The sequence below is a fragment of the Athalia rosae genome, chromosome 6, assembly GCF_917208135.1.
Source record: "Athalia rosae chromosome 6, iyAthRosa1.1, whole genome shotgun sequence".
Lineage (NCBI taxonomy): Eukaryota > Metazoa > Arthropoda > Insecta > Hymenoptera > Athaliidae > Athalia > Athalia rosae.
In genome coordinates this window covers 16,034,522-16,047,274 of record NC_064031.1, presented here as the reverse complement: position 1 = coordinate 16,047,274, position 12,753 = coordinate 16,034,522, and the positions used below count along the sequence as shown (strand labels likewise).

General features: G+C 40.4%; 2 protein-coding genes and 2 long non-coding RNA genes across 6 annotated transcripts in view; 2 read left to right on the top strand and 2 right to left on the bottom strand.

Annotated features, from left to right (window-relative positions):
• LOC105688619 (dual specificity protein kinase CLK2) overlaps window positions 1-12,753 on the top strand; it is a 28,611-nt gene that overhangs the window by 12,108 nt on the left and 3,750 nt on the right. The window contains exons 4-7 of one of the 3 annotated variants that reach the window (XM_012405070.3): window positions 1,761-2,037; window positions 10,443-10,521; window positions 11,815-11,881; window positions 12,494-12,607. In XM_012405070.3, coding sequence (XP_012260493.2) covers window positions 1,761-2,037; window positions 10,443-10,521; window positions 11,815-11,881; window positions 12,494-12,607 — 537 coding nt within the window. Of the gene's footprint in view, window positions 1-1,760; window positions 2,038-6,717; window positions 8,437-10,442; window positions 10,522-11,814; window positions 11,882-12,493; window positions 12,608-12,753 lie in introns of those variants that run through there. The other 2 variants (XM_012405069.3, XM_012405068.3) reach the window with 2 other exon arrangements.
• LOC125501345 lies at window positions 2,637-3,827 on the bottom strand. Its single transcript, XR_007278902.1, has 2 exons — window positions 3,686-3,827; window positions 2,637-3,301 (listed from the first exon to the last, which is right to left on the bottom strand). It is a non-coding gene; the product is annotated as an uncharacterized LOC125501345 (long non-coding RNA).
• Window positions 3,271-7,402, top strand: LOC125501343. Its single transcript, XM_048656768.1, has 3 exons — window positions 3,271-3,518; window positions 3,593-3,987; window positions 6,792-7,402. The coding sequence occupies exons 2-3, from the start codon at window positions 3,691-3,693 to the stop codon at window positions 7,098-7,100; spliced, it is 606 nt and encodes a 201-aa protein (XP_048512725.1). The 5' UTR covers window positions 3,271-3,518; window positions 3,593-3,690; the 3' UTR covers window positions 7,101-7,402.
• On the bottom strand, window positions 5,655-6,623 carry LOC125501344. Its single transcript, XR_007278901.1, has 2 exons — window positions 6,483-6,623; window positions 5,655-6,395 (listed from the first exon to the last, which is right to left on the bottom strand). It is a non-coding gene; the product is annotated as an uncharacterized LOC125501344 (long non-coding RNA).

The window sequence follows — 12,753 nt, the reverse complement described above, 5'->3', positions numbered from 1 at the left end:
TCTATTCTCAATTCTCACTGAAGTTACAAGGCCTTTGGACTCTGTCCAAGAATCAAATTTTCGTCATCGAATTATAGGGCCGAAAATTTCCCTATTTTATGTTACACCATAAGAACCGTTGATTGTAACCCAAACTTTACGACATCGTTCCTCATTTATCGCCACGTGGATCTGTCTGAAATATTCGTTCCTCCTCTTGCTTTTGTACCATTTACTTATTTTTTATTGATTTTTTTTTCAATTCACAACAAGCGAAATAGAATAATTCCACATGATTGTTCGACGTATAGGTCTGTTTCGGATATTCATGTCTTCGCCCACTCGAAATATGTCTTTAGATGAAGCGATTAAATTCGGCAGGTTTTTTTTTTTCGTGCACACCCGTAGTGGTACGTTCGTTACTAATTATATGGCAAATATCTTTTCGAGGACGACTTAGAAACGATCAATAATTTGAGGAAATTAAAACGAAGTCACTCATAAAGTAAGTCAGTCACAGTCGGCTCGCATCGGTCACACAATCAGACTTCGAGCTAGAGTTTAATCGGATCTGACTCAATTTACATATAATTTTTAAGTCTTCGCCCTCCAAACTTTGTACCGCATTCAAAACCGTGGCGTTACTTTGCGAGAAAAGATTGTTTCGATCCCATAAATATCTATATATGTATGTGTAAGCTCGCGGTCGGGTTACTTGAGAACGTCTTTTTAATCTTCATACCATATAATAATCACATTACAGTTGAATCGGGTTACTCATTGAATCCTCCGAAGGACGGTTTAATTTTAGTCGGTTTCTAAACGCTGCGTTTTTTCATGGTCATGCAGAAATTATGGACTTGATGGAAAGAGCTAATGAATTAATATAATCACGGTGAAAAGTTGGACGTTTTTTTTCTCTTTTTTGATCTCTCGTGTGTAGCTGTATCTGACAGCAACGTTTTAGTCGTTATTTGAATAATATTTTCGTTGCAAATACTCGACGACAGTGATGTGCCTTTTTCAAATTCTTCACTCGACTTAGTTGCCTCGAGTTATTGTTAGTTTTCAGCCAACTTCGTAGATAGACCAAAAGAGTAAGGTCAACGTTTCAACTGACCCTTCATCTCCCCGCTTCTTTCCTCTCTTGAAAGTCTTTGATAAAACATTCCACCGATTTATATTTCGGTGCTCGTTTACAGCGTACTAAGAAATTGATATTGAAATCCAAAAAAAATATGTCTGTCAGAAGAAAACGCGAACAACAATGTTGAATAAATATTTATTAGCTCAAGTGAACCGCACGTGGGTGTCGTATATGTACCTCCATACAGAATATTGTGTGAAGTATAAAGCACGATATGATCAGCGAAGTTATAAATGAAATGAACGAATTTAAAGTGATTACGTAGTGGCTGGTATTAAAGTTCTATCGCTCCTACCGGCTGGCGAGTTGCAGCAGTTATTTTGGAAGTGTTATAAATGACCATAGGCTATTTTGAGGAACTTAGAAAAAAAAAATCTATGAATTACCGCCAAATTTTCAGGCTGGTAACTTTTCATTTTCCTTTTGCCCCGTGTCTCTACACCACAATAAGACTCAAAAATTCCGACCATATAGTTGGAATTTTCAGATCGGTTTCGATATAATCGTAGTAACTTTTTCTAGTCAGTTTCCAGGTAAAAATTCTCACCTCGAAACCAATCGAAAGATCGGTACACGTTTGCCGATACGATGTTGTTGGAAAATCAATTTCCTAAATTTTTCTTTTTCATTTCAGTGACGAGCGAGTCCTGAGGTCCCGAGCTCAACATGAGCGAGGAACGAGCGTCGAACGCCGCTACAAGCGAAGTCATCGTCGTTCACCGTCGAGTGGTCGTCAACACACGCAACACGCTCAGCATACCCAACATACCCAACATACTCAACACAGGGAAAAAGCACATCACGCACCGGGTGCTTCAAGTCGTCGTACTCGAACCCATCGTCATCACGGATCTCTTTCACCCAGCCACGAGCCCTCGCGACATCGTCACAGGTCGCCGTCGAGGAGTCTGGTCAGTTTCAAATTCATGCCTTTTTCTAACCCTTGAATTCCGCCTCGCTCGATTGATTTTCTAATCCTCGCATATACTTATTTTTTTTTTTTCTATAAAATAACCTTTTTTTTTATATATATCTCATATATATATCTCCGCCGTTATCTTCGGACGGAACGGGTCGTCGCCCGGCGGTTCCATTATTGGTATTATGCGACCCATCCGTGATTCTTTCCAATTTCATCCCCTGCGAATCATTTATACCATCACCCTATGTTACTTTTATCGTCAAAATGGTATGCTGGATGATTATTATGATTTTAAGGAACTGCTCTCGTAATCACCTTTACTACCAACGAATTTAAAATCTGAGGTATCATAATCGTATTGTTCGTATCCCGGTTTGAATGAATTATTCAAGTCCATTACACGGCTACTCACGAGAGCGCAAATGTGTGGAAAGGGAACGCCGGTGCAGGGTTTAATTGACTGTGAGGATTTTTTGGTGAAACGAGAATTCTCGTGGCTTGGCGGAGATTGAAAAATTTCTCTCTACTTAGCTTTTTATACTTCTGGCTTGTGTAACTGCAAGGGAAGTGATTTTTTTTTTTTTTTTCTCATCGTAATGTCTGGAAACAGCCGGTTCGTCGTACAAATTTCTCGTTTGTTGAAGAATTTCAACGCCGTACCGTACGAAACCCTGCGGAGTACCCAGTCATTCGTATCGATAGGTAACTTCTGCGGAATGTTTAATTTTTTCCGTCTCACAGAGACGAATAAATCTCGATACTTGGAGCGTAAAATTTGGCGACACATTCGACAGGTAGAAATCGAAAGATTTTGGCGGCAATGTGGATATTGGCGCGCTATTCATTTCGAAAATGTATTATTATCGTCGGGTATTCTCGAGAAACGCGGACGCGGATGTGCGGGAAGAAGAATGGTGCGGTGGTGCAGTTTTGGTAGGTCGTTCGTAGTCGTCGAAGATGCGATGCCGAGTATGACTGCGACGAGGAGGTATAAGACCAAGACTACGACTACCGGAGACGACGATGCCGTTGCTGCTGACTGTTGGAAATGCTTCGTTCTTTCTTCGTGGATCTATTTTTGAACAGTGGCTATTTTCGATGAAACCCGTCAGCCGTTTTGCAGCGTTCAGTGCGAGCTTGTGCCAGATGGCCGAAGCAGCGTCCACGAAGATCTTACCGGCTAGCCGGTTCGCCGGAGGTTGACCAGCCCAGCGGCAACGACGCAACAGGAAATTGTGTCCATACGTAGAATCCTGAGTCGAGAAAACGAACGGACGTTTAACGTATATTCATACGCGAATCCTTGATCAGTAAGGTTTTGTGCAGCAAAAGCGTGTTAACCACCGCGCGACGATAACGAAGACGGAAAGCGATGACCACGATGTCATTAACTATGGGGGAAACGTGAAATTGATCACGAGTCGTCGGATATCTGTATATTTTCTCGAAATAGTTGTGCGTCGAAACAACGTATGTATTGAAGGAAACGTCGGTAAATAATGTTGATTTGAATTTCTGTGTGAAATTATATAATTGAATCGTAGTTCGAAGTGAATCACGACGAAGAGCGGGATGAATCCGAGAGATATGGAGGGAATATAAGGTTTGAAAAGAAAGAAATATATATATATACACACTGCGGATGGATTCAAGGTGCAGAACTATGTTAGGCCATGGCGGGCAGTCCAATATTGGACCCTCGTCGCCGATGGCAAATCGACAACAATCTTCTTGGTGGCCGTCACAGTCGCCATCAGCTGCTGCTGCCGCTGCTGCTATCGGTGCCGGTGTCACCACTACTGCTAGTTGGGTAGCAGGTTGGAGATTGCCGCAACCTTGTCAAACGGTAGTTGCTGACCAGCCTGACATCGACATCGACATCGAAATCGAAACGAATCGAATCGACGTTACCCCAGAATTCGAAAATTCGACGTCCGAGGTAGCGCTCGCTCTGACTAACATCAAACTCACTTTCTCCTTAAATTATCATTGGAAAGAAAAGAGAGCTCGATTGAACGAAACTGAATTAACTTTTTAATTCCGATATTCAGATCTATAACCATATTTCGTTACTAAAATTGATACGTTCGCTTTTTTTTTCTCTAACTACCCGCTGTTAATGTCACATGATTTACTCAAAAAAACGGAAACAATAGCGATATATTTAAGCAACAGTTCTTCTGCGAATCTTCAGTTTTGTTTCATTGGGTGCGAGAGGTTTCTGGATCTATCTAAGTTTTCCCCGCAAGCCCCGCAGGTGCTTACGTTATAGTAGGTGGAAAGTGCAACCGGTAAAATTGAAGTTATTTTGATCACACGCCACCTCAATCGGGTACCAGAGTGCTACCGAATTTCGCATTTTTGACACAGACGGTGGCGTCGCTCGTAGATAGCATTTTTAATTCGAATAGCCCGCGAGAAGATGTGCAGGCGGTTCGATTCGAATCGCATTAGTATTAAATCATCATCTCATTAGTCGAGCAGATGTGTCTTCATACAAGTGAGAAGAAGAAGCCACTTATTTATCTAATACAGCGGCCAACCGCAACGAGCGCGATAAAACGTCATCGTAAGTCGTCGACGTCGGCACTGTTAGCAAAACAATTTGATAACACAAATCTTTGAAAACGACGCTTAACAATCGCGGCAATTGTCTGCTCCGCGTAAAGTTATTGATTCAGTCTCTCGGAGAGTAAGAGTGTGTGACGTTACCCAGCATCTTATAGGCATACCGCGCGCTCTTCTGCTAAGAAAACAGCCCCTTAATTTACATAACGAGGTCGCTCATTACTCTGATTCACGGGGCCTTTTCTCCTCTCATTTAAATGTTTTCCGTTGCCCTTGGTACATCGGAACAAATATCCAGAGCTTTCAAGATCGCTCTCAATTCAACTTATCAATTATTGCTTGGAATAGACATCGAATCGCTAAAGTATCGTGTAAGTTTTATCATTCTGATGAAAAAACTAAAAATCTACCTATACCATTATTATAAATGTGTCACGAAAGGCATCATCGGTGGAAGTATTCGATCATAGTAAGAAATCCACGGGAACCGCGACCTTGCCGCTACCGATGATGCTGATGCTACTCCTATTCGAGTGCTATAAATACCGTCAATTTACATCAACAAAATCATCAACTATTATATATTGCCGCCAATTTCGCGGAACTACACGTAATATATATGGGGCGAAAAGTTGATCGATAGTTGAACGATCGTCGTTACAGATCGATGTGCAGGAAAGTGCAATGGTAATGTACGTTACAGAGTTTTTTTTTTTTTTTGGTTACTACGGTATTCAATTCGAGTATAAACGAGACTACTCCGAAATTAGTTTAGTCAAAGTTGGCGAGTAAAATTCAGCCCCTGTCTTGGCACTATTCTCGTGTTTACGTCTATACGATAATTTTACCCGAAAATAAATAAATTCACGTCATTAATCGATCGCCGTGACTGGTCAGTGTCCAGTAGGAGAATAAAATTCGAAGACGAAAGAGAATTCGAGTTTTTCTCTTTTATTTATTTTTTTCTCAATATCATGATCTAAATAACGGATTACAAACGCATTATATTGCTCCACTTTTCACGTTCCATTTGTCTAGATGAAATGAATAATTATTCTCGATCGATTTATTCTAGTCGGTATATTGATTTTTTTTTCCTATCTCGTTATCGCTATCTTCGAACTTTGAACGCCGCGTTATGCAGCAGCATACTACACTCGGCTTACTGATCTTGACAGACACTGTAGGTCTCAACGACCTGAGGTTGTTATGTACCGCGACATCACCAGCTGCTACCCAGTTGGCTCATGTAGCTCGCTATAAAATAATGTCAACGGTTCGCAAATTGGAAAAGTGTACCAATGATCTACTAAATTTAATCGCACTTACGTTTATAGGTGCACCTCGCCAATATTCAACGCTGATTAGATTAATCCGTCCGAATTATACGGTCCGCGAAAGAATCGTCGATTATTTTTGGTTCGAATTTTCTTTTTTTTCTCAATTAGCGTCCCGACCTTCGATGCGGATTAGGGTAGCTTAATTTCATCGCAGTCGATGCATTGCTCTACGGCTAGAATATTTTTAAAAAATGTCGCATGACCGTGAACGCATTACACAGCGCATGTGTAACCCAATACCGTGACGTTTTCACTCCACTTGATTTAGGAATTTAGTCATTCTGACTTTGAAATATAATTTCCTGTCCCGGTATAGCCGCATTGCGGAGATAATCGTACGCCGTCTTCGTCAATCGGTAGTTTTTTCTCATAGATGAATTTGGCACGGTTTTTCGCAGGTGCCAATCGTTTAGGAATGAAGCGGTGGTCGATAACCGGCCTAAAAATGAGAGTGATATAGCGGGGAAAAAAGAGAAAAGTTTTAAAATAAGTTGGCAAAGACAATTTACGTAATCCAGTCTCTCACGGTGGCCTTCCTCCCCGAGTCGACTGCGCGCTGCTTGCCTAGAGGACGGCGTTGTTTGTTGGAGCAGTTCTGCTGGCCGGTATTTTTAGTACGACAGTATTTGGCGGGGCGGTTCGGGTCGAGACGTCGACTAGGTTGTATCTTCAGTGCATCTCTCTCGCGGGACAACACGCGACCTCACTTCTATCGTCTCTCAGTTTCTCAGATCCTTTGCCCTTATATCTGCATATTTTTTTTCTTCCATTTTACTCGCGTACACACATGATGATAAATCGCGGAAAAAGCTGAGTCGTCGATCGAACATTTCAGATTCGAATAACTCGTGAGAAAAAAAAGAATCGTCTGGATTATGGATGTATAAACGTGCCGTTGTTCGAGGAATTTTCAACTAAACTATATAAAAGGAGAAAAAGTCATGAGGAAAACGCGGTACAGATACGACAAATTTGTGATAATATACCGAGGAGACTGTTCGCGGTAAGGACATCTCAATCGGTGGGTGACGACGTCGGATGTCGTCCCTATTATTGCATCGCAAATACTGTAACGACGACAACGACGAAGAAAAGCCAACATCGCGTCGTTAATACCAAAGGAAAACGATCGATATACTCATAGTTTTACTGTAACACATCTCGTTCACAGTTAGCCTCGTTATCGTGGACTCTAGCCAAATCGGGACGCGGGTCATTATATTGGGCTTCGGTGGTAAAGGTGAATTATCCGATCGCTCGTCGTTGCCGCCGTACAGTCACGTGGTAATAAAGTGCCGACCTCGAGTGACCCTGAAGTGACCTTGCAGTGATGAAATTGTAAAAAAAAAATATTCACTCTACCTGCGGTTATTGTCGTCATAGCACATCTACGATATAATTCATTGTTTACCGAATTGTCGTCGCGAGATAAGTAAAATAGAAAAACACCAACCCCCGAAATGTCTACCGCGCGACAAAATTCTACCAGACGCAATCGCTACTCGAGATCGTCGACCACCAGCGTTACTCAGTTACTTAGCGATTCATGTTCGAGTCTTCTTCAGCGATTGACCACACGGGTTCGCGGCCCCTCCACCACCGTTGATCGATCTTCGTCCTCGAATATTATCCCCGCCGTCGTAAGTTTGGGAAGCACCAGGTCCCGGCTCGAGGATAAATACTCTTCGGTACTAGAACGTTATGGGTCAAGAAAACGAGATGACAGCTACTCCCACAGGCTCGACCGTGATCACAGTTACTGTAGGAGAGACGGTAGTTATAGGAGAGACGATAAAACTCTCGAGCCGAATTCACCCGCTCGAGGAAGCGTCGTTGCCGCTGGAGCTGTGAGTGCTAAAAATTCGGCGAACGTTCTCCTATCGGAAAAAGCTTATCCTTACGTTAGCACGTCATCCGCAACAGCGTCGGCCGGTGTGACTCGTGAAAAAACACCTGGCTATCACAGATCGGGCGAGAGGAGATCTCTGCTTTCGTCGGAGTCGTTCAGAAGATACGGGAGGCACAAAAGTGGACACGCCGACAGTCGACCCTCGAGAAAAGTGCGGCCCCACAGGACCGGGAGGAGCGAACAGGCCGACAGAACCCCCGGTATGCGACAATTGAGACCGGTAGAATTCGATCCGAGGTCCATAGAGCAGAGATCTGCGGAAATTTTGGATCCCGTTGATCCGGATAGGACGCCAACCGCCACAGTTGACGACGTTGCGACTGCCGCGGATTTAGCGGTTTCCGAAAGAGAAGCGAAAAGGAAAGAGATTCAGAGTTTGATATTAAAGTATGCCGCTTTGGACGATGTACCTGTAACTCCAGCGGCTGCTGCTGAAGGGAGTTCCGTAAACGATACGAAATTAAAACAACCGCAACAGCAACCGATTAGTACGACGGATTTAATCGCATCTAAATATCAACGGCCTGTCGCGGTCGCGTGTCCGATTGAAAATCTTCTGCAGGCGATGCCTGTAAGTTGTCTGCCGCAAGGTTGTGTCGTTCGCTGCACGAGTTCGCCGTCCGCTCAAGCCTTTACTTCTAGTCATCCAAATATCCTCACAGTAACAGAACAAAAAAAAAAAAAAAAACGAAAAGAAAAGAAAGATCTAGTCAATTATGCCAAAAATCAGTATTTCGAATCTCTGAAAAACTAACCACCCGACCCTGCCTACACGCCTGCCCTGCCTGCGTTTGCTGTGAGAGTTATTTAATTACATACCTATACTTATATTTAATTTCTAGTTTTATTATACGTCGATCGTTCTTATATTCAAGATATCTCGTGGAACAGATTTCGTATTTTTATTGGATAAAAGTCGTGATGACTAGAAATCCGAGAATCGATGTGCTTTGAAAAAAGTTACATTCAAGTGACGCACTGAAATCGGAGCATTGATCGGTCAAAAATATTCAACTTCGCATATTATTTATAGAAAATATACTGTAAGAAAAATACGAAAATTCTTCATTGGAGGAACGACTGAACTGTTGGGAAAAATGAAAGGCAATTTTTTCCTTTCATTTTTTTCATCTATAAACATTTCAAGTGGGTAACTTTGATATTTAAAAAATTAAAAAAATTTCAAAGTCGTGAGGATTTCTAGTCAGAGTTTCTGTGGAGTCGACCAAAATTTTTTTTTCGTTCCACTAGAAATACAATCACCAAAATTTTCATAAAATTCTCGAGCTACGTGGTTATCTGGTGGTGCGAGAGCAGTGACGATAGTTATAATATCTTCGCGTGGCCATTTTCATACAAAAAAGAAAGATTCTATACATAATTGATTTTAGCACGAATCAATTGACTCTTTCATTATATTCTCCCGGCAGCGGGAAATGTTCAATAGTTATGTTATTTACGAATGACAAATTCCGACGTATGTTGACGCAAATAACTAACAGTATATCAATCCATATTATACACACGTGCGGCGATTTATCCGACTGCAGTGTGGTATAGTATAAACGTGTGACCCGGTCGGTTAGAGTATCTTTTTGTCCGAATTTTATTTTCATTTTATTCACTTTCTCTTATTTTTTACGAAAGTATTTACAAACCGTTAAACGATAAAGAAAATCAAAGTATGGCTGGTATTCGTAGCAACCGGCATCTTTCTCTCGTTGATATTTTGTGTGATATGAGAAAGAAAAAACAACTTCGTTACACACGAATAAAAAGATGATGTATGTATGTATGTATATTTGTGTGTGTATATATGTACGGTAAATACATATATATGTACTTAATATACGGTGATATATATACGATAATACGATCTATCGACTGCGATTACATATCACATTGAAGAAACATTTCTTACATTAGCTGATTAATACATATCCGTTGACGAGGTATACTCACATTATCCACATACATATATACAGATATGATTCACATATATATATAGATATATATATATACATGTATATTTATATGTATATGTGTATATAGAAAACAGAATTTTCCGAATGCTTAATTACTTTTGTGCCGATGGTAATTGGTAATCACACACGTACCCACAAGTTTCTGACTTGGCAAACCATTTTGCCCTCTCCCCTTCTTTGTCTGATTGTTGGGTTACATCTCCGTTGTATTGGAATGGTGGCTGGCTGACTTTGATGACGAATGGTCAATCAACTGGATGTTCGGATCGGTGATGACGCTGGACCCTGCACGTCAAATACTCGTCTTCTGCGCCCATCCTTACGTACGTCCGTCCGTCTGTCCGCGTGTCCTTGTGCCAATGAAACGCGACGACTGGCTACTATGGTCTTTCACGGTCCCCGCACGTTCTTTGGGGGTCATGGAAAACCTGGACTCTTGATCTTGGGTCATGTCTCGGTCGTTTACGAATTAACCGATGACGATGATTGGCTGGACTCTGCGCGGAACTTGGCCACAACGCGATGATGGGAACCTTGGAAACCGTAACCAAACTACCTATCGTCGTTGCGCTTCGACTTCATCCGTCTATAGAGCCCTCGACCACCCTCCGTCGAGGATGACGAAGATGGCCATCTTGTTTACCGATCCGGCGACATCCTGGCAAATAGATGTTCGTGAATACGTGAATACACTCATTGTAGTAGATTTAAGAAAGAACGGGTCCGGTACGGTCGATTACAGTTTATTGCTAATGGAGCATATTCAATAATTATGCTACAACGATTTAGTAATCACTGTCGAACCGTTAAGTACCTATTGAACTATAGGCGTGAACTTGTGTCACGAGATGTACGGACACGTGTCTTTTCTTTTCTTCTACTTATACTTTCAATTAATTTTTTTTTCAATTTTTTTTTTTCTTTCATTCCTGAAACATTGGTATTTTTTTCATATTTTATTCATTTATTGTTTTTTCTTAATTTTCTCAAATTCTTAATTCTATATTCCGTTCGAGAAGAAAGATATACATCTTTTCCATGTCCAATATTCACCGGCACCCGCGCCTTTGATTGCGGTCATGTCACTTGTCATTTTAACGTTCCTTTACAGATGCAGAGTTGTACAATATATCGCTGAGAGGATAATCACTAACCCTTTTTTCATGCACCGTATATGTTTCAACCCAATGTCGATTAGGTATAGTTCATACGATTTAATTATGGGAATTCGATCCACCGATGTGGTCGCAATATTTTCTATATTTTTATTCTTTTTCATAATTTTTATTTCAATATGATTTTATAGTCGAGCTATTAAGTAGAAATGCGTAAAAGATAACCCATGAAATGAATTTCATGTGTTCAATCGTTGGGTTGAAATATGGTGCACATGGAAATAGAATTTCCTTTTCTAATAATGAACAAAAAAGACTCCATATTTTATCATTTAGATACTTCGAGGGACCACGATTAAGCATAAGTCTTTTTCTCTAATAGAGAGAACAATAGATAAATTGGAGTCAGAAAAAAAGGGAATGATATTTCTTCGATGAATTATATATACCATACCGGAATTTAAAAAGTTTTAGGACCACAAACATTTACTTGCTGTATCCGGCCAATCGCTTTTGGAAGTGTCGATTTAATTTATACGCAGCCTTATATATATATCTGTACCATCATTAGGTACTTTTTTTCAAACTTATATATTTCTTTCAGGACATTTTTTTCGTTTTTTTTTTCTGTTTTCTTTTCTGTCTTTTTTTTTTTTTTTTAATTGAATTGTAGCTTTTTGTGAACCATGATATTTTATTTTTCATTCGTTATCTCATCCCGCGATACGTACTCTGTAGCATGGCTAATCTTGTGGTGAGCGAGAATATATGCCTTTGAATATTCGTCGACACATTCCAAAGTGATAGGTCCGTATCTACTAAATACTTACCCATTTTTTTACTTTACAGATAAAGTTCTGGCCACCCTGGGTGAGGGTACCTTTGGAAAAGTTGTCAAGGTTAAAGATATGCAAATGTAAGTTCATTCTTTGTTATTTAACAATACGTATTGAGATTTTCTCAAATAACTAGGTACTCAAAATGCGATGAAAAATGATTTATGTAGCTTGTTTTGTGTAACATAAATTCAAATTTTGTTTATCGTTGTGGAAAAATTATGTGAATATGAACTGCCGATCGTTAGTATTTAAAAATACTTTTTGTAGCTACGATGTTCCGTAAACTTTATGTAAGTTCATTGCATCGAATAATTTTACGTGATATTTTAAGAGTTGTAGTATCCAACAAAACGGGGAAACAACAACGTGTAAAAATTGAACACTTGTGGTTTGAACAGGTATATTTAATTGGCACGTTTTTTCCGTTCACCAAAATTTACGTCAAAATGAACTTTCGTACGCAAACAGGTTCCAAAAATAGACAGACCAGGATCGCTGGTTGGTGGTTGAACGGCTACCATTAGATTTTCTGGAAATAAATTCGAAATTCAGCTTCGACTTCTAAGTCCACTCGACAGTATACCAGCAAAAGAACGGCTACCATTTTTTTTTGTTTTTGACTTTGACATTCGTCGAATCACATCAAATATTGATCTGCTAATTAACGCGGGCCCAAAATGTTTGTGCAGGGATCACGTAATGGCCTTGAAGATTATTAAGAACGTTGAGAAATACAGGGAGGCTGCCAAACTTGAGATAAATGCTTTAGAAAAAATTGCTCTCAAGGATCCAGAATGTCAGCAGTAAGTATTCCGTGTATAACGCATGAGCTGTTTATTACTTTTTGTTCATCTTGAAAAAACTCTGACCTCTCATAACGCTGAAAAGCTTGAAGTTCTCATTTTGAAAGCCTCTATTTCAAGTGACTCATTTTCTACACTATTCTCAT

Coding starts and splice junctions, on each gene's coding strand:
- LOC125501343 (XM_048656768.1), top strand. CDS start 3,691: ATGGATTCAAGGTGCAGAACTATGTTAGGCCATGGCGGGCAGTCCAAT. Junction 3,988..6,791: donor TCGAAAATTCGACGTCCGAG/GTAGCGCTCGCT, acceptor CGAACATTTCAG/ATTCGAATAACTCGTGAGAA.